Source organism: Galeopterus variegatus, unplaced genomic scaffold (assembly GCF_000696425.1).
Source record: "Galeopterus variegatus unplaced genomic scaffold, G_variegatus-3.0.2 Scaffold2125, whole genome shotgun sequence".
In the NCBI taxonomy this organism is placed as follows: domain Eukaryota; kingdom Metazoa; phylum Chordata; class Mammalia; order Dermoptera; family Cynocephalidae; genus Galeopterus; species Galeopterus variegatus.
This window is the reverse complement of record NW_007728236.1, coordinates 167,299-188,720: the sequence shown is the minus strand read 5'-3', so window position 1 is coordinate 188,720 and position 21,422 is coordinate 167,299. Positions and strand designations below refer to the sequence as shown.

At 39.8% G+C, this 21,422-nt stretch overlaps 1 protein-coding gene across 2 annotated transcripts in view; it reads left to right on the top strand.

Moving 5' to 3' along the window:
- Positions 1-21,422, top strand: part of PLCL2 (phospholipase C-like 2) — a 201,636-nt gene that overhangs the window by 100,793 nt on the left and 79,421 nt on the right. For both annotated transcript variants that reach the window (XM_008580533.1, XM_008580534.1), the window contains exons 2-3: positions 14,942-17,428; positions 20,465-20,668. In XM_008580533.1, the coding sequence (XP_008578755.1) occupies positions 14,993-17,428; positions 20,465-20,668 (2,640 nt within the window). In that variant the 5' untranslated portion in view covers positions 14,942-14,992. The remainder of the gene's footprint in view (positions 1-14,941; positions 17,429-20,464; positions 20,669-21,422) is intronic.

Sequence of the window (21,422 nt, the reverse complement as noted above, 5' to 3'; positions counted from 1 at the left end):
GGCGACAGGAACTTTTCAGCTCCATTATAATCTTGTGGGACCACCATTTTTTAGGGGCTTGTCATGTACTGAAACATTGTTATGCAGCTCATGACTGTACTTCATTCTCACATCAGCATCTTGAAGCCTATTAATACAAAGCCCTTCTAATTCCAACTCTCAAAAGCAAAGTTTGCAGCACAAACTTTCTAGGATTGCCTGAGCTTCTTGGTTTTATAGTCTGTATGAAATAGTGTAAAGACCTTATTGATACTGTGTTCTGTACTGTATTACTTAGAGCATGAGCCAGGCTTAGGAATCTGTATTTAAAATGAGTTTTGTACCTGCCAAATGGAATTAATTGTGCATTTGTTACTAGTAGTTTTCTCTCAGTAGCTGGGACTTGCAGCAATGAGGGCTGGAAATGGTGACACAAGATTCATTGAAGCAGTTAAATTGCTTTAGTCACTGGCAGCATATGCCATTTAAAATGCATTAATGATGAGATTTTGCTGGTTTTTAGAACTGCTTTTCATTTCAGTTTGACGAGCTAATTAATTTGGAAGAGAATTGTGGTTTTAAAAAGGTATATGATGATTCAGGAAAATGGCAGAACCGGACCTTCTGCAATCCAAATTGGCATTGCTCTGTTTTGCAAATGCTCTAGATTAGTCACTCGAGTCTTCTGGATTCCTGCCATGCAGACATTGACATTTTTATTGACTTCTTAACCCAAGTGTGGCTTTTAATAAAAATAAAAAATGAAGCTTACCATGGGCATGACATGAAGCAAGTGTATATTGTCACTATAAGCCAAATAGACACAAAGACTGTGAAGGCATGTCTGTGCCATTTCAGCAGATATGTGTGTTAGGAAATCTTTTATTTGCATATAACTTCTCTAAGTAGAAAAGCAGTGGGTTTGGAATTTACTGTAATTTTTAAATTTTTCAATACTTAAAAAAAATTACAACAACGTGTGTTAGAACATTTTGAGATAATTGTTACTACTTAAAAACTGTTTTCTGTGTGTACAGATTTCTATCTGGTGTTTGACATGGTGATCTTCAAGTGGTAATCTTTGAGTTCATTTATTCATTCATTCATTCATTCAGGGGGGTCAACAAATTATAACATTTAAACATCATATATCCTTTAGATCAGTTTTTTTTTGACTCTTAAGACAGAAACAAAATAAATACCTAGAGTAATGGGCCAGTGATTCTTAAAGTTGTAAAACAAATGAGGCTTTTCCCATTTGTTGACCTTTTACAACAGGTGACAAGTTGTATTTGCACACATAGGATAAATGCATGTCATTATCAGTTTTGTACATATTTGCATTTGTTTTGTCTGTGGTGCAGGAACACGTACTCCCAGGCTGCAGAGGCCTCCTCCAAGGAGGCACTGACACCTCTCCCAGAGAGGCTGGCTGGCCTCCCTCTGCATCATGGCCCCCAGAGCTCACACCCAGCCTTCTCTTATCCTGATCGGGCCCCATGAACTTCTTGAAACAAGAAGTCTCTTTCCTACCTTGTATCTTTGTATTTGCTGTTCCTGATTGGCCTTCTCTTTCTTTTCATTTTCTAACAGGATTCAGGTCAAAAGACACCCTTTGGGGAAAGCTAACAGTGATTCCATCCCTGTTGCTTTCCCAAGGACTTTGTTCCTTTGCAGAGTGTTCCCTTTCTCCTGCATCATTAATTTTTCCTTCTTTACTGGATGAATCCCTTTAGCATAAAAATCTGCACTAATATCACCAATCTGAACAAAGAAACACTCTCTCTCTCTAACTACCAATTCATCTCCCTGGTTCCTTCTTCATGGAGCTCTCCACACTTCTGTCTCCATTCCTCACTTCTCTTTCAGTCTCCAGCTAATTTCAGGCTTTCTGACCTCTCTGTCACCCTGAATCTGCCCTTTCGACCATCACCAAATAACTCCATGCTGCCAAATCTCAAATTTACCTGATTAACTTAATGTAAAAGAAAGCATGAAAGGCCAGCCCGGTGGCGCACTGGATAGTGCGCCGCTTGGGAAGCGCGGCGGCGCTCCCGTCCGAGGGTTCGGATCCCACATACAGACCGGCTCCCGCTCACTGGCTGAGCGAGGCGCGGGAGCAACACCGAGGCTTGCGATCCCGTTGCCGGTCCCCGGTCCGGTACGGGGGCAACACTGCGGCGCTCCTGCCCAAGGGTTCGGATCCCACATACAGACCGGTTCCCGCTCACTGGCTGAGCGAGGCGCGGGAGCAACACCGAGGCTTGCGATCCCGTTGCCGGTCCCCGGTCCGGTACGGGGGCAACACTGAGGGTTGCGATCCGTTGCCGGACACGGAAAAAAGACAAAAGACAAAAAAAAAAAAGAAAGCATGAAAGAGGATAAAGGAACAAAAAGACGTGAGACATATAGAAAAGAAAATGTAAAATGGCAGTTGTGAATATAACTATATCAATAACATTAAATGTGAATGGATTAAATAATGCAGTCAAAGGCAGAGCTTATCAGATTGGATTTTTTTGGAGAAAGATCAACTATATGCTATCTACAATTTATTTATTTATTTATTTCCTTTTTGTCTTTTTTCATGACCGGCAACGGATCGCAACCCTCAGTGTCGCGCCCACACTGGACCGGGACCGGCAACGGGATCGCAACCCTCGGTGTTGCGCCCACACCTCGCTCAGCCAGTGAGCGGCCGGTCTGTATGTGGGATCCGAACCCTCGGCGGGAGCGCCACCGCACTCCCAAGCGGCGCACTGTAGCAGTGCGCCACCGGGCCAGCCCGCTATCTACAATTTAGATTCAAATAGGTCGAAAGTAAAAGTATGGAAAAAGATATATCATGCACATAGCAACCATAGAATGCACTTAACACTACTGAACTGGACACTTGAAATACTGAACTGGACACTTAAGACCAGCTTCTGATTTCTGTGACCAAATGTGTGGGGACTTATCCCTACTGGCAAGCAAGGCAGCAATTCAGAAGACACCAGTAGGGTGTCCTCCAGTTCAGTTCTGACACTGTCTTCCTAGAGATAGCATCACATCCCACAGGTTGAGGGCTCAGTCCCCAAGATGAGGCACCCCCATCCTCCCCTTCAGATGCTAGTCACAAATCTAGGCTTCTGGAACTTCTGACCAACCAGCTATAAATCGGGGTTCTCACAACCCCATCCCTGGGTTTGATTAGTTTGCTTGAGCAGCCCATAGAACTCAGGGAAACATGTACTTACATTTACTGATTTATTATAAAGGATATTACAAAGGATACAGATGAAGAGATGCATAGGGCCAGGTATGGGGGAAGGACATGGAGCTTCCTTGCCCTTCCTGGGTACCACCCTTCAGGAATCTCCATGTGTTCATCTATCCAGAAGATCTCCAAACCCACGCTTCTTGGGTTTTTATGGAGGCTTCATTACATGGGAATGATTGATTAAATCATTGGCCACTGGTGATCATCTAACCTTCAGTCCCTCTCCCCTCCCCAGAGGTTGGGGGGTGAGATTGAAAGTCTTGCTTTGGTCTTTTCTGTGACCAGCCCCCATCCGGAGGCTACCTGGAGGCTGCCCGCCATCGTTAACATATGAAAAGACTCTTATCACTTTGGAGATTCCAAGCCTTTTAGGAGTTTTTTGTCAGGAAAAGGGGATGAAGACCAAATATGTATTTTCATAATATCACAAACAATTAAGAGGATAAATTTTATGTTATGTGTATTTTACCACAATTAAAATTTTTAAAAAATTGTGATTATTAACCACACAATACATTAAAATATAACATTTTTGTATTTTAAACGATTTTCTTTTTAGGATTTTAATTGTAGACTTTGAAAGGGGGGGTCATATTACTAAATTTGGACTCTTTTTTTTCAGTCAACAAGTATAATTCTGCTCTTTTTATGATGTCTTGGACAACTCTGTATAGTGTGATGTTAGGCTCAGTGGAGGATTCAATAAGCAAGTATATAAATACATTTTAAAAAAGTGAACTCTGCTTCTTAGAAGTGTGTGCTCTGGTTGGGGTAACGTTCACAGAGTTTATAAATACTTGCTATTTCTGTGGTACTGGTGTGTTGGGAAAATGGAATAATTTAATCAGGCCACCTTGCCTTAGGTCAGGTTGGGGGTGGTGTGGTGCAGTCTTTGTAAGCAAGTTGTGTGTGGGTGGAGTTAGTGCAGATGCACGGCGCCGCAACCTGTCTGGCATTGATACTGGTGTTAAGCATGCAAGGACTTAAGAGGCGAGAGGTTAGTCCACTCTCAAGTAATTGCAGAAGACTTCACGGAAGGCCTGGGGTTTTAGCAAGACCTGTAGAATGGGGCAGCATTTGGAGATGTGAGGATAGAACAGAAAAATGGCTGATGAACCTAGATATTTTACTGCAGGGAGCAGTGATCTAACAGAAAGGTTTGTAATTTGGGAGGAATGGGAAATTTGGAAGATACAGGCTACTGAGAAGGGTCTAGAAATCCAGGCATAGGGACCTGGACAAAGGGAGTAGTAGCATGAGATGCAGCAGCAGGTTCTTGGGAAAGGCAATGTTGCGATGGCCCTGCCTCCTGGCTTCTGGGAGCCCTGGCAGCACAGGCAACACGTGAGCAGTATTGCAGAGCTGCTCGATGAAGGGCTTTGGTGCTGGGCAGACCTGGGTTAGAGTGACTGGATGAGGTCCTGTACTTCTGCAACCCTCGGCTCCCTCACCTGCAACATGATGGTGAGCACACCTACCTTCGAGTTGTCCTGAGGATTAGGAAAAAACAAAACATTTAGTCCAGTGCCTAACACATGCAGAGCATGTAATAATTGGCAAAAATAGATGTTGTTACACTAATATTGATTGTGATAGCAGTAGGTAGTGTTTGAGTGTTGTCATGAAGCATGCCTGTGGGCACGTCTGATACCGTGTGCTGCCTGGACTCAGTGCTTTTCCTGACCACTCAAGAAGTGGGACCACTCTCCTCTAGCCCTGCCATGCAGCAACTAGCTGTGTACCTGCCCACAAGCTTCCTCCTCTCTCTATGAGTGGGGAGCATGATAATACCCCTGTTATAGGATTGTCAAGTACATAGTAACTATGTAATTGATAAACTTGAGCTATACGAGATAATAGACAACTCCAAATTCCTAGGCCAGAAGATTTGGACAGTGGGACCATAGGTGGAAGTGGGCCAGAGAAGTAAGGAAGCAGCTCAGGGAGACAAGGTGAGTTTGGTTTTAGAGGAATTTGAGGAAAGAGCTGAAAAAGAGATATGATAGAGGACCAATTTATAAATCAGAACATAGAGGATGCTGTTATTGAAAAATAAGGCTTGTTAACAGATTTCTCTCCATTGTGGCCCTTTGATAGCCAGTGAACATTTTGATACTTGCTAAAAGTAGTTGTCTGAACATTGACTAGTACTGCTATAGAGCTGTAATTATTTGATTTGGGGGGGTAAATGTTATACATAAAAATTTAATAGTCAAAGCTGAAAAATCTTAAATTAAATCATTGACCTATCTGTCTGTGTACTATCAACTTTATCTTCATACTATTTTGCATACAAAAGCCCTCTTGTATTGAGATTTTTGAAAAATTCTTTTTGAGATGTTTGATATAAAGGTTATATGATCTGTCACCTTTAAATTGAAGACACAATAGAATGATTTCTGCCTCTTTTAAAGACAAATATACCATACATAAACAATCATTTTCATTAAGCTAAAGAATTAACTTCTTTTGTATTTCTTTTAATTCTAAGGCAATCACTGGCTTTGTTGAGATTACCAATTCATTGAAAGGAGTTAATTTTCTGACCGTCACTGTTGGTCCAACCAGGACTGTAGAATATAACACAGTCTCTTAAAATGTTCTCCTTCTGCTTGAGGAGATAAGACTAACCCACACAAAACAATTAGAGACCTGAAAAAGGCTATAATTAAGTGTTAGATCACAGGGTAGAAGGTATAAATACTGCACGAGGTTAGAGAAGAGACAATACTGAAGGCTGGACTAGTGTGGGCTCATGAATGGCTTGGAACTTAAAAGAATATTTTGTAGAAAGCTGAGTTTCCCTTTTATATGATTCATTATTTTGTTTCTTTTTATTGTTTTCCTGATTTAATTGTTCCCCTACATGCACACACACAGATACTAATTTCATATGCAAATAAAGCATTGGATTAAAAAAGGCCCCAGAAGAAGGTTTTTTCACCCCGCAAGATAGAAAATATAATAAACAAAGTGATTCCAAAATAAATTGTCAGTGGAGAAGTTTTTCTTTAAAGTTTAATTTTAAAATGTCATTATTAAAATTTCTGATTGAATGAGCTACTCTTCTTCCTTCACTCTGCCTGTGTGTACCAATAGATCTGTCTGGAAGCTTCCCTTCTAATCCTGACTTACCCCTGGCTTGCTATAAATTTCCCTCAACCCCAAGAAATGCCAGATTTAAGGATTAAAAAAATCACGAAAATAAATTCTTTCTCCTCAATTATCCTGAAATAGTGAAGAACCAGCACAGTTGAGAGGAAAAAAATGAGTGATTGAGAAGTTACCCTTAGAATTGATCATATTTGGATCTAAGCATTCATATTATATGATTCAACGTGGGTACTTTTAAAAATTCAATACAATTTGCTAGACAGTTATTAACAATTAAATTTATGTGATCATATCTTGAAATAGCTCTGTAGTACAGGAAGTCAGCAGGCTCTATAATGGGCTGAATATGAAATTGCCATGTACACAGTTGGGAAACACTGACAATTTTCATACCAAATTGGGCCACTTAAGTACCATTACTATAGATCATAAATTAAAATTTATTAGCATCAATATTTTCATTGGAATGTAAAGTACTACTACCGTAATTTATAGGAGCTTTGTGCTTACCATTAAGTTTTCCGTTACTGGAGAAAACTGATAAATTTGATTGCGGTTCGCATTGGACACAGATGTAGATTACAGTTTTGTAAATTACTTTGACTAAATATTTCAGTAGTAGTGAGAATATTTCACCAAAAGAGTGTTGTCATGAAAGTGGTATTGTATTTCATTATGCTCCTCTGATTTCACAATTAAAGACCTCATTGTTTTAAAGGTAGGCGTAACCCACTACATAGAATGATTTGGAGGCTTTAACCTGACCTTGAAGCTTCATTTTACAGAAATTGGATATTTGGGTTTTTTCAAATGTAGCTGTTTTCAATATTGTAGGTTTGTTGGCACTTCATATAATAGGGAATATGAAGTAGAAGGAATCATCTGAATAGTTTCTGTCACAAAGGGCTTTGAGTGAGGTCATTTGATTATTTTTTAGACAAAAATATTGTGGGGATTATGGGAAACAGGGCTTCGAATTTGTACTTGTTATATGTGAATACTTATGCATGAGTTAAATTATAATTTTAATTAAATTGATGGGATTTAAAATTAACACAAGAAACATCTACATCAATTTCTTAGCTGTAACTTTCTCTAATACCATGCCATTGAAATTTTTCAAAATAATATATTTTAAATGTTATTTTTAATTTTTTAAATAAAATTTTCACAGTCTTCAACTTAGCTGTAACTTTCTCTAATACCATGCCATTGAAATTTTTCAAAATAATATATTTTAAATATGTTATTTTTAATTTTTTAAATAAAATTTTCACAGTCTTCAAAAAAAAAAAAGTTAAATTAACACAAGACTTTTGAGAAATGGTTTGCTTATTTGTCCCCCTACATTATAGATGGATTCACTGCAGGCTGTGCTAAAAGGGCAGCTTGTCCCCTAGAGATGTGGGGACACAGCTTTCTGAAGCTTTATTTTGAGAAGGTATCTGGCTATCTTTGACAATTTCCCAATATATCTTGGGCGTCACATCTGTTTGGTTGCGCTCAAAAGCTCTATGGTTGCATCAAGTAATGGCCTTAGTTAAGTAAGACCCAGAGGGAGTGACATTCATTCTGTTTCTTCTGGGACAGGATTAACTTTCAACAGATTCCGAGTGATCAAGCTATTGCAGTCACACATTTACAATGGCATTTCTTTTTGTTTTTCTTTCATGATGAGATAAACTCGGCTGGAAAACAAAAAGAATCATTTTTATTTAGCAGGGTCTAATGTAGGGTATACACAATTCCAGGCAGTATTTAAAGCACTTTTCAGACGTGAACTCATTTTATCCTTGTAACAGCCCTATGAAGTTGGTGCCATACATAACATGTGGAGGGGTAGAGATGAAAGCTAGCTCACACCTTATGGCCCACAGTATATTTCTGTGGCTGATTCCTAAACTAGAAGTTTATATACTACGGGATTATTTTGTTCTATCCTGGCATAAAGAAAACCATTTCACAACTATCAGTAAGAGTGCTTTCTGTGATTGATTTTGCTGTTTTGATTAATAAAATTCGGTTACTTATATCTATGAATTATGTAGTTTTCTTTTTCTTTCCAGTCTCTCAGTTTGTCATTTCTCTTTTGGATAGCCTTAAGATTTCCTTTACAACCCTGTAAAATATTTATATTTTGCCTTTAACATTTAAGGCTGACATTCTTTCTCAGGAAGCAATAATCTTTTTCTTTGCCTTCTAAAGTTTATCTTAAAAAGGCCATGATTCTAAACTTCTTAGAGGAAGGAGGGTTTGCAGATTACTTTCAGAATCAGATCATAGTCTTGTGGAACCTGTGAAACTGACCTATGATCCCTCAAAGACTAACTTCTAAGTTAATGACACCTTTGTCTTTGAAAGCACACGAAAATTTAGGCTCTACAGTCCTTGAAAAGAGACTAACTTTTCCCATAAAACTATTCATTATATGTGGCATGTTTGCAAGCTGGTGGTCAAGTAGATGGCCTGTGGTTAGATACCTGTAATCCATCTGAACTCTAATTCTTATTTGTGTTTCTCTGTATGTAACTTGCTTTTTTTCCTCTGGCTGTCTTAAAACTTCTCTTTATATTTGGTTTTCAGCAATTTGACTGATATATTTAGGGGTGTGTGTGTGTGTGTGTGTGTGTGTGTGTGTGTGTGTGTTTGATCCTGCCTGAGCATCTTGGATCTAATTTTGGAAAATTCTAGGGCATTATCTAATCAGAGTTTTCTTCTGCCCTATTGTCTCTCTCTCTCTCTTTTCCTAGTGGGACTCCATTATCACATGTATTAGACAACAGCTCCTAGATGCTCTATTTTATTTTTTTCTTACTCTTTTGTCTCTTTATATTTTAGTTTAAATAATTTCTATTGATCTAGTTTCAAGTTCACTGATTTTTCTCCTTGGCTCTGTTTAGTCTGCTTATTAGCCTGTTAAAGGAATTCATCATCTTTGATATTTTGTGGGGTTTTTTCAAATGGTATTTTCGTTAGGCCATTTTTTTTTTTTTGGAACTTACCATCTTTCTGTGGAAATGTGCCATCTGATCATACACATTGTCCACTTTTTCCTCTAGATCCTTTAATGTATTACTCATAGTTGTTTTAAGGTCACCATCTAATAGTTGCAACATGTGGGTCATCTCTGAGTCTGGTTCTGTTGATTACTTTATCTTTTGACAGTGGGTTGTTTTTTTCTTAAATTTTTTTTGTGTGTATATGTCCTGTGATTTTTATTGAATACTAGACATCATGTTTAATAGAAACTGAAGTAAGTAATGTAGGTAAATAATATTTATGCTCAGAAATGGGCATGCCTCTTCTTCTAAGTCATCAGTGTTGGAGAAGTTGAGTCAGTCTAGCTGGTAACTGGGCTTGGTTTGGGTTTTGAGTTGTTGTTGTTACCTTCAGTACAGCAGTGGCTTCAAATTCCTCCACTGGTGGGCCACTGTCACTGTGTGTTTAGGGTAGGGGCTAGCATCCTGGAGAGTTTACTCAATGTTCCTGCTTTACCCTCAGCTTTTAGTTGAGAATTCCTGTGTCAAAGAGGGATCTCTTCCCATGCTCTTGACCCTCCTCTAATGGAATTCAGTTCCTTTCATTGCCTTGTGACCACAGCTCTCTGATAGGTGCAAGAAAAGTTATGATTTTATGGATTGTCTGACTTTTTCTTGTTAGGGTGGGAGTAACATTCTCTTTTGGCTTTCTGCATTCCAAGCCATGATCTGAATTGTACTTTCTTCCACTTTATTACTTTTAAGTCACCCATAGGTTCCCAAGCCATTAGCAGATCTGTGCCCTCATGGACTTCTTGCAAAACTCCGGTGGGTGTGAGCTTTTGGAAGATAGTAGAGGGCATCACATAGGAGGAGGACTCACGGAGGAGAGACATCACGAGCAGGCAGCTTTCTGTTATTTCCAATAAAGGGCCCCTCTGCATGAGTAAGAAGCAGCATTTGACCATGCCTAGCTTTTCTTCAAGTTATTTTATTCTTTTTCAATTCATCTTATTTTATAAAATGACCTCCAGAGTGATCATTTTGCTCCAGATTCTTTTTATTCTTTTTGCTCATCTTGGAGAGCACATCAGTGTTTTAACACGTGTGAAAAACCTTGCAAGGTAGCCCTGATGTGCCTGGCATGACTTATTCTTTCAATTCAGAGTTATTATTATTGAGCTGAAGAAAGGTCAGGCCTTGCTGTGCTTCAGGTTCTTTCTTGGGTTTTTTGTTTTGTTTTGTTTTGTAAGAGACAGGAATTCCTTTAACCCAGTGTTTCTCAACTCTCTTAATTCTAGTCCCCCTTTGATAAACATAAAGATCTCATACCTTTCTTTAATGTTATTTATAATTCAATTTAAATAACTTGACTCAAAATAAACCAGAGGGATACAGAAGTGCTTTATCTTCATACTGCACCCCCCTCCCCATTCTGATCTGCCCCCCGACATCCCCCACAGAATCACTGCTTAGACTTGTCCACCGTTTTGCCAGAGTATTGAATCTGGATACTGATGCATCATTTTCTCATGATGTTTACTGAAGAATAATCAATCAGAAAATGGAAACAAATCAGTTTTGAAGATACAGGAGAAATGCAGTGGGAAAGAGGAGGTGATTTTCTTCCAGCAGAGCATTAACTATCTGTGTGCCCTTACGCAGGGCTCCAGCTCCTCCGATCTATTTCCTCATCTCCAGAATAAGCTAGACCAACTGAATCAGTGCCAAGCACTTTGTTGCCAGCAGAAGAAATGAGGCCCACTTACTTGTTACTTTGTTTCAGGATGAGAATCTATTGCCCATGCCCGCTTCTGAAATTGCTACCACTTATATTTCCCAGACAGTAATTTTAGTGGCTTTCTATTTTTAGTGATAACCTTCTACTCAATAAAGTAGTCAGTTTTATTAGAAATAAGTATGTTTTTCCATAGTACTCAGAATGGCTACTTCCACTTTTAATGCTAAATATGAGTTCTATAAACATTTTTATTCTTCCTGAATTTGCTGTGGTGCGGAAAAGTTTCCCTCGCCTCTTTCTAGTTTATTGCTTTGCCTAAAACCATTCTGGCACAAAATTGTTATTTTGTAAATAAGTGTTGGTTAGTATATCAATGAATCTTTAAGCTTCTTTCCAGTTTTAAATTTTATGATTCTTTATCAAGAAATTCAAAATTTCAGGGTTGATATGGAGGTAGGTTCTTTTGGAAGCTGATTTTCTTCCACACTTTTGGGAGTGTGTTCCTTCTCTTGATGTATTAACATCAAGTGCTAATAAAAGTGCTAATAAAGTGCTAATAGAGTGGCAGAAATGCACCAGTGGACCAAGTTTACATCTTTATTCACCACTCAGAAGCTTTAGGTGATGAGTGGTTACTTACTGAGCCAGCTCTGAGAAATAATTTATACTATTTTAAAAAATATTTTGAGGCACTTCCATCTCAGCAGAAACTTGTGTTTTTTCCTCTGCTTTTAGGTAGTTGGTGTATGTACATGATATGCATTTAGTTTTCTTTTAGTTAAAAAAAAGAACTATCTGTATAGCAATATAGTTTGAGTACTTTTCATTGTTAGGTTTAAACTAGCTTACATTACAAGGCAACATAGAAAATAGGGTCCAGCTCTGCTCCTGACCAGCTCTCAGCTTAGGCAAGTACTTAATCACTGCCGGCTGAAGGATGAAAGCTAGGTTCAGATGAGTAGGAGCAGGGTAAAGATTCTGGGAGTTAGGCAGTTTGGGGCCCAGTCTCCTGCCATTGAACCCCAGTTCTCCTTTCCTCCCACACGAGTGCTCCATCCTCCCCTTCCTTTCCTCTTGGCTGTGGGGGCCAGTTTGCCTGCCTCACTTGCCATCACAACCCCCTGGTCCTGCCTCTCTTGCCATCACAACCCCCTGCTTCTCCCAGCCGCGATTCTGGTCCAGCCAGTGATGAGTGCAAGTGCACACCTGTTCCCCTCCCTGTTGGTCTCTAAGCAAGGACACTCCTCTGTCGCTGTTTTCTAATAGCTTTATCTGCTGGTGAGAAAGGACAGACAGATCCTTTCATTCAGGCCTTGGTGTGCTGTGGAGAGGACAGGATGTAAGTTCTAGGCAACAGCAGGTGGAAGGGGGAGAACAGACAGGAAGTCTCTGGTAAGGGGTGTCCCTGCTGTCCTTATGTCAGCCTGTGCTTGGGTGGCCATCATATTCATGGGTCTGCAGTGATGACCAGAAGTCACCAGTTGAAGCCTGAGCTGATTTTGAAAAGCAAAGGAAGGTTTTAAAGCCACAGTATGGTATTTAAGCTGCTGCCTATCCCACAAATAATGGGTGTGTGAGCACGGGTGTGTTATTAACCTACTGTGCTATTCAGTCTTTGTCTTCTTAATAACAAGAAACCTATGAATTTGAATGTGTCATTTGTAACAAATTAGAAAGTGGTAGTAGAATATTGATTAGTATGTAAAAATGACTGCATAAAAGATTACGACGTTGAGAAAATACTATATATATATTTTTAATGGATCAATGGGTAAACACCTCCATTTGTCTTTGTGACTTCTTTTTACTAGTGGCACCTTTAAGATACAATTTATAAAGATTATAAAAAGTCCCTTACTGAGTTAGTATGTTGTCTTTATTAAAAGTAAATGTGCCTTTTTAAAAGTAAAGACATCCTTCATTCTGAAAAATAGAAAATTTATACATTCATTTCATGCTCTTATGCATGGCTGATTACAAATTTAATTTCATGCCAATTCGCTCAGATAGATAGAATACGATCTATGCTTTAGTGATCTGGAACGGCTATAATACAGTGTACCTTATAGTTACAATTACCAGTTTTTACATCTTTTGCACTTTATTGTTCTGAACATACTGTTGTAAAGAAATACTCTGCCTTGTGGCTTTTATGTTTTATCTTGGCATTCAGATCACAAAAGCCTCTGTGGTTCATTTTGAAACTTTGAGGGAAATGATACTCATATTATTTAAAGTTTAATTACCTCTGCAAATTGCTTTTGGAAGTATAGGTAGTCAAAAAATAAAAGTAGCTTTATATTTCAGATACAGAGAATAGCATAATAGCATTTTAAAATGTAGGGAAGATTTGATTCAAAATAGATTCTATCCAGAACAGGAAAATTTGAATTTTCTTTGTATATTTTGTATGCTCTTTTCTTTATTGCCGTGAAAGTTATATAATCCCAATCCCCATCCCCATTCCTTATTTTGAAACTGAAGATTTATCACAGATTTTATATACTTCCTGAAAGGCAATGTTATGTTTTAGGTTAGAATTGTGAAAGATATTTTGAGTTCATTTAAGCAACTTTTTTTTTTTCAAATAATAAAGACATCTGTACAGGGAAGGACTTAAAAGCACATGTAGATGTGGACGTCAGCCTCTTAAGGTGAGAACATGTTACATTATGCAGGAAGGTTGGTGAGTGCATTATTGGTGATGCAGACTTCTTTAGAAATAGGTGCTGCCTGAAGTTTTTCACTTGGGTAGTGTTAAAAATCTACTAATATTGGAAGTACTTAGGCAACATTGTTCTAAGCATTAGGCTGGTGAAAATAGCAGGTTTTAATATATCCAACTCTAGAATTTTATTTATTTATTTATTTATTTAATTTATTTTTTAAAAGATGACCGGTAAGGGGATCGTAAACCTTGACTTGGTGTTGTCAGCACCACGCTCAGCCAGTGAGCCATCTGGCCATCCCTATATAGGATCCGAACCTGTGGCCTTGGTGTTATCAGCACCGCACTCTCTCAAGTGAGCCACGGGCCGGCCCTTAACTCTAGAATTTTAAAAGCACCTCCAGCTATAATCTAGGCCTCCCTCTCAGACTTAATACAACTGCAACAGTAAAACCACATCTACCTGAAGTATTTAGGGCCATGATAATCTATTATGAGACTCTGAAGAGCCAGGAGTTACTGCTGGATTCCAGTCTGCTTGTGTAACACACACTCATGGTTCATACTTAGCTGTTTCTAGTTATTTGGTATATATAGATTCCAGACATCTTGGTGAGCCCAAGTGGCCAAGAAATGGTTTCCAAACTTTAGTGTTCATCCCTATCATGTGGGGTGCTGCCTAAAATTCAACTTCTTGGGCATCACCCCAGAGATCTGGTTCCCTGCTGTAGGAGATGTGTATCCAGACAGGACCTGCTTCGTGGGTGTTTGACCCATGCAGTTGCACAGGCCCCACACTCAGGCGTGCCCTACCCTTGCCTTAATGCTCTTGTCACCTTCTTGAAATTCTTAATAATTTTTGAGCAAGGAGTCCTGCATTTTCATTTTCCCCTGGGCTCTGAAAATTATGCAGCCAGTTCTGTAATAATACAAGATTTTATTGTATGTTACTGAAATTGTGTTACTTGGCAAACATGAATTGCAATTATTTAATAATGATTTCTTACCTGTTGGTACTAAGCTGTAGACTCCAATGCCACTTCTGAGCTTTAGGGATGAATGAGTATCATACACCACGGGGCACAGAGTAGAAAATGCTAACAGTATGATTTTTTTCAGGGAAATTAAAATTTTATTTCTAGTCTTGAACACAGAAACCATGTTTATGTTTTTCTAAAACACTATTTTTGTCCTCCCAGGATGGTACAAAACAGAAGAGGGAACGGAAGAAGACAGTCTCCTTCAGCAGCATGCCGACAGAGAAGAAGATCAGCAGTGCAAGCGACTGTATCAACTCAATGGTTGAGGGTTCCGAACTCAAAAAAGTTCGCTCCAACTCGAGAATTTACCATAGGTATTTTCTCCTGGATGCCGACATGCAGAGCCTGAGGTGGGAGCCATCTAAGAAGGATTCTGAGAAAGCCAAGATTGATATTAAATCCATCAAGGAAGTGAGAACAGGAAAGAACACAGACATATTCCGCAGCAATGGCATTTCTGACCAGATATCTGAAGACTGTGCATTTTCAGTCATATATGGAGAGAACTATGAGTCACTTGATTTGGTCGCCAACTCTGCAGATGTTGCGAACATCTGGGTTACGGGACTGCGGTACCTAATTTCTTATGGAAAACATACACTTGATATGTTAGAAAGTAGCCAAGACAACATGAGGACTTCTTGGGTTTCACAAATGTTTAGTGAAATTGATGTAGATAACCTTGGGCATATAACTCTGTGTAATGCTGTGCAAAGTATCAGAAACCTCAATGCTGGTTTAAAAACGAGCAAAATTGAGCTTAAGTTCAAAGAGTTGCACAAATCAAAGGACAAAGCTGGTACTGAAGTCACAAAGGAAGAATTTATTGAGGTTTTCCATGAGCTTTGTACTAGACCTGAAATTTATTTCCTTTTAGTTCAGTTTTCAAGCAATAAAGAATTCCTTGATACCAAGGACCTTATGATGTTTCTTGAGGCAGAACAGGGTGTGGCACATATAAATGAGGAAATAAGCCTTGAAATTATTCACAAATATGAGCCATCCAAAGAGGGTCAGGAAAAGGGCTGGCTGTCCATAGACGGGTTTACTAACTACCTTATGTCACCTGACTGTTATATATTTGATCCAGAACATAAGAAGGTCTGTCAGGATATGAAGCAGCCTCTGTCTCATTACTTTATAAACTCATCTCATAATACATACTTAATAGAGGATCAGTTCCGAGGTCCCTCTGATATCACAGGATATATCCGAGCTCTTAAAATGGGTTGCCGGAGTGTTGAATTAGATGTATGGGATGGGCCAGATAATGAGCCTGTAATTTACACAGGCCACACCATGACCTCTCAGATAGTCTTCCGCAGTGTCATTGATATCATTAACAAGTATGCATTCTTTGCTTCAGAGTATCCTCTTATCTTGTGTCTAGAAAATCACTGTTCTATTAAACAACAGAAGGTAATGGTTCAGCACATGAAGAAAATTTTAGGAGACAAGCTGTACACAACATCACCCAATGTTGAGGAATCTTACCTACCATCCCCAGATGTCCTGAAAGGGAAAATACTAATTAAAGCAAAGAAGCTGTCCTCAAATTGCTCTGGAATAGAAGGAGATGTCACTGATGAAGATGAAGGAGCAGAAATGTCTCAGAGGATGGGAAAAGATAATTCGGAGCAACCCAACAATGTGCCTGTAAAGCGATTTCAGCTTTGTAAAGAACTATCTGAACTGGTCAGCATCTGTAAGTCAGTTCAATTCAAAGAATTTCATGTGTCATTTCAGGTTCAGAAGTACTGGGAAGTCTGTTCATTTAATGAAGTACTTGCCAGCAAGTATGCCAATGAAAACCCTGGGGACTTTGTGAATTACAACAAACGTTTTCTTGCTAGGGTTTTTCCTAGTCCAATGAGAATTGACTCTAGTAACATGAATCCTCAAGACTTTTGGAAATGTGGTTGTCAGATCGTAGCCATGAACTTTCAGACGCCAGGACTGATGATGGACCTGAATATTGGCTGGTTTAGGCAGAATGGAAACTGTGGTTATGTCCTTCGGCCAGCCATCATGAGGGAGGAAGTCTCCTTCTTCAGCGCCAATACAAAAGACTCTGTCCCGGGCGTCTCACCTCAACTTCTTCACATTAAAATCATTAGTGGGCAGAACTTTCCCAAGCCCAAAGGATCAGGTGCCAAAGGTGACGTGGTAGATCCTTACGTCTACGTTGAAATCCATGGAATCCCTGCAGATTGTGCAGAACAAAGGACAAAAACAGTGCACCAGAATGGAGACGCTCCCATTTTTGACGAAAGCTTTGAATTTCAAATCAATCTACCTGAACTGGCCATGGTGCGCTTTGTAGTGCTGGATGATGACTACATTGGGGATGAGTTTATTGGTCAGTATACAATTCCCTTTGAATGTTTACAGACAGGCTACCGCCATGTCCCCCTGCAGTCCTTGACCGGAGAGGTCCTCGCACATGCTTCTTTGTTTGTCCATGTGGCTATTACTAACCGAAGAGGAGGAGGGAAACCTCACAAAAGGGGCCTCTCTGTGAGAAAAGGGAAGAAATCCAGGGAATATGCATCTTTGCGAACACTGTGGATTAAAACTGTAGATGAAGTGTTCAAGAATGCCCAGCCCCCGATACGGGATGCCACAGATCTGCGAGAGAACATGCAGGTATGTGCTTGTGTGTAAGCATTTACTCCATGGTTTTCCTACTTAGTGCGTGTCCATAGTTTATGAATATATTGGGGTTTTTTTGCAATAGTATGTATGATTTTAAATAATTTGTAAATTCCAATTGATTATTAGAATGTTTACCACTAGTTGCATTTTTTTTTTTTATTGCTTAAATTTCCAAAACTGCAGTTGTTGTTGTCTGGCTACTGCTAAGCTACGGCTAAGGCCGATGTCACGAATCCTGCTCACAGCACCAATTGTCTAGCTCTTTTAATTCTGTTCCTGTCGCCAGTTGTAAAGCTAGGTGACCATGCTAGTTGTCGCGGCTCTTTTACCTGCCTGTAATCCTGCAACAACTGGGCCGATGGTTGAGCTAGGGCTGGGCCTGGAGCTCCAGACCCCTCAAGCCCATTCACAGACTGGTTCACAAACCCTTCACATGCCAGGCTGGGTCACCAGACCCCTCCACACCAGGCTGGGTCACCAGACTCCTTCAAGCAGGTCTGTAAGCTAGGCAACCAGCCACACAGTCCTTGGAAGCTGCAGGTCTGGAAAAACATGGCTGTGCAGGGCAGGCACCCAAGGCAGTAAAACACCAGCGAAAGTGGCGCTGCACTTTCCACACACACGATGTTTACGGGACCACCCCTATCCAGCCCTGAGGTGAGGGGAGCCTGACAAATTGTTCCATTTTCCCAACAGGTGTTGGAAATATGGATGACATATTAGAATTACTAGTCTTGTTAATGCCTACACACCCTGATCCCAGTCCCTGTTAATGACTGTTTAATGGTTCCCCATTTTCTCTACTAGTGTACATGGGAGTCTCTGGTATTGACTAATAAAAATAAAAGGATATAGGTCATGTGACCTATCAAAGTAAAAAGACATGTTCTAGTCCTCTCTTATGGAGCTATAGTGCTGGAAGGGTAGTAGGCCCTTAAATGAGACCATGTGTTTGCATATTGAGCTGCTCTTGATTTTAGAGGCTAGCTAATTGTATAAGTAAAAGACATGTTTTTATTTATATGTATTTATTAGAAGTCTAAGATAATAATTTCCTTTGAAATACAAAATAGCTAAAAGCAATCAGTTAGGAATTATGTATTTAATTAAGGATTGTCCACATGTCTATCCATATAGTAGGGCCTGTGAGTGATACAGAACTAGACAGCAAGGGCCTGCCTCACTGAGATATGGGCCCTAACCCGTCAGAGTGTGTGAGAAGTGCCCTGTGTGTGATAGGTGAGTATTTATTGATATGTGTGTGACAATGACTGTTATGAGAATGACACCAGCCAGTAAAATCTGACTCAGGAAGTTCAACATATTTTTACTATCTCCTGATTCTGTGGAAACCTCATGAATAAAAGAAAACCTTCCCTCAATAGGGAAACTTATTTTATTTCTCTTAAAGTAAGAACATAACAGAAATGTGAAGGGCTTTTCCCTATTTCTGAGGGTGAAAGTGGTTTGATAGACCCTCAGCTCCAAGCCAGCCGCATTGTTCCCTGCCTGGTGGCTGCTGCTGTGCTGTGACACAGAATTCCCTTGAGGATCGGCCAGAGCTCAAGCATCACTTTTCCAGAGCCATGTTTCTTCGCTGAACCAACAGAGCAGTCAGTGGCACTGTTTAAAGAGCGTGTGCCACACACAGGCAGTGTAGGACTTGCAGATGCTATGGTGAACAGACAGATTGACTGCCTGTCCTCAAGGGGCTTGTACCCCAGCTGGGACAGGCAGTGGGAGGGGGAAACCACAGAGAGTGGGAGAATAAACAAATAGGACAACTGCTGAGACAGGTAAGTGCCATGAGGAAAATAAAACAGGGAATGTGATAGAGTGCTTGGGGGACCTCACTTTAGATATCACAATGATGATTTACTTCTATACACAGTCAATATCAAAGTGATTTTAAGCAGAATGATAAGAAGTTTGATGCCCATGTTTAAAGCAATATTAATAAAAATAAATGTCTAAATTTTAAGTGTTGTTCATTCCCAAGAACCCGAGGTATTTGAGAGCAGAAGGCACAGGCCTGCAGGGCCTAGGTCTCCCACCAGCCACATGCTCAGCCTGGACCAGGCCCCAAGTGTTCTGGAATACGTGCCTTACTCATACTGAGATTAAAATTGATCTGTTATTATAGCATAGTGATTAAAAGCATGAACCTCAAGATCAACAACTTTCAGGTAAAATCCTGACTTCTTCGCGTGCTATCTGTGTGACCTTAGACAAACAACAAAGAGATTATAGAGCTAAGGCTCAGTTTCCTCATCCATAACATGGCTTATTGTTAGGATTAAACGAGATAATGAGTAATAAATATGCCTGGTACAGCTTAGTGCTTGGTAAGTGCTCAATGAATGCCAGCTCGTGGCATTTTACAGTGTTGAAGGGTTTCCTCTAATGGATATGTTAATGACATACCTCTGGTGATTAGAAAAAGAGCGAGTGAGCAGCACTGAGATCAGTGAAGACACCGATGGGGAAGGCCCTGGGTAACCAAGGTCCCCACTGGGCAGAGTCACCAGTGAAGAGCAGCATCCTCAAAAATCCTTCAGATTTGAGGCATAAACAGGTGAGAGGGATTCAGGTTTCTGCCTCACAAATATTCCTTTCATTTTTGGATGGCTGGTGCATTTGATACTTGATTGAAACCTGATTTGGTTTTTTTTCTTAATCTTTACCTTTTTTGAATGCAGAAGCCATTCTTTTTGTTCGCTCGTAATTGCATGTCAGAATTAGCACTACTGTGAACTTTGATCTGAAAAATGGCTTTGCCCTTTGGAGGAATTTGACTTATTTGCATTTTCACTTCTTTTGATAAATTGGTGTTACAAATGTCTATAACTGTGTTTACTTTGGAAAATAGCCATTTTTCCCAGGATAAAAGAATTAGCCAAGTCTATCATAACATTGCTAATAACTGCTCACCAAGTGGTTCAGGTATAATCAGGTATATCAAGTATATCCATGAGAAATTAAACTCCTGATAAATTACAAAGTGCCTCCTTTCTTTCCATTTAACAGAATGCGGTGGTGTCATTCAAGGAGCTGTGTGGCTTGTCGTCTGTGGCCAATCTCATGCAGTGCATGTTGGCAGTGTCTCCCCGCTTTCTGGGGCCTGATAACACACCCCTGGTAGTCCTGAATCTCAGCGAGCAGTATCCCACAATGGAGTTGCAGGGAATCGTGCCGGAGGTTCTGAAGAAGATCGTCACAACTTATGACATGGTGGGTTGTTCTTTTTCCTTTGTTGTAGCCTGGGTGGGAGAGGTATCTTAAATCAGTACACCAGACATACTCAGGAACTCCTGCAGAAGTGTGCTTTTTTAGTTCATGCTTCATTTACCTGTGTCGGAAAAATAATTCCCCTGACCTGGCTGTATTTGAAAGAGTTTAGTGTTTTGTTGTTGTTTTAGAAAGCAGGATTCAGAGACATTTGCCTCAGTTGGAGTAAACATTAGTTAGTTTCTCAGGAACTATGTCTGAATTGAGTTCTCAAGGATGCACTATTTTAAACACATATGTGGTAAAGAGTTTCTCATCTTCTCCTGCAACCAGCCATTGATTTACTCATTTTTGTTTTGTTTTCATTTTTCAAGCTGATAAAGGTGAGAGACTTAATTTTTAAAAAAAGTAAATTTAAATACAGAAGGGACAGGTGCCTCTATCACTTGACTGAACTGTGAGATGGTTTCCTTCCTCACAGCTGCTCTCAGTCACCTACATTTGTAATCAGCTTAAGTTAATGAGGTATCTTTAGGACACCTAGAATATTAAGTTTTTGCAGATTTATCTTGTATGTTCTTAATCGTATCCTGCTCATTTTTGTACTTTCTGATTTATCATAACTCTAAGGGAGTATTCAGTGCGTGAACCACACCCCTTTCAAGCTCACGACATAGTCGAAGCTGGCAGAGCTTGCTCTGTGTACTGGTGGTGACTCTTCAGCCTGTCAGGGCTAAGGGTGGTTTTGGACCCTCCC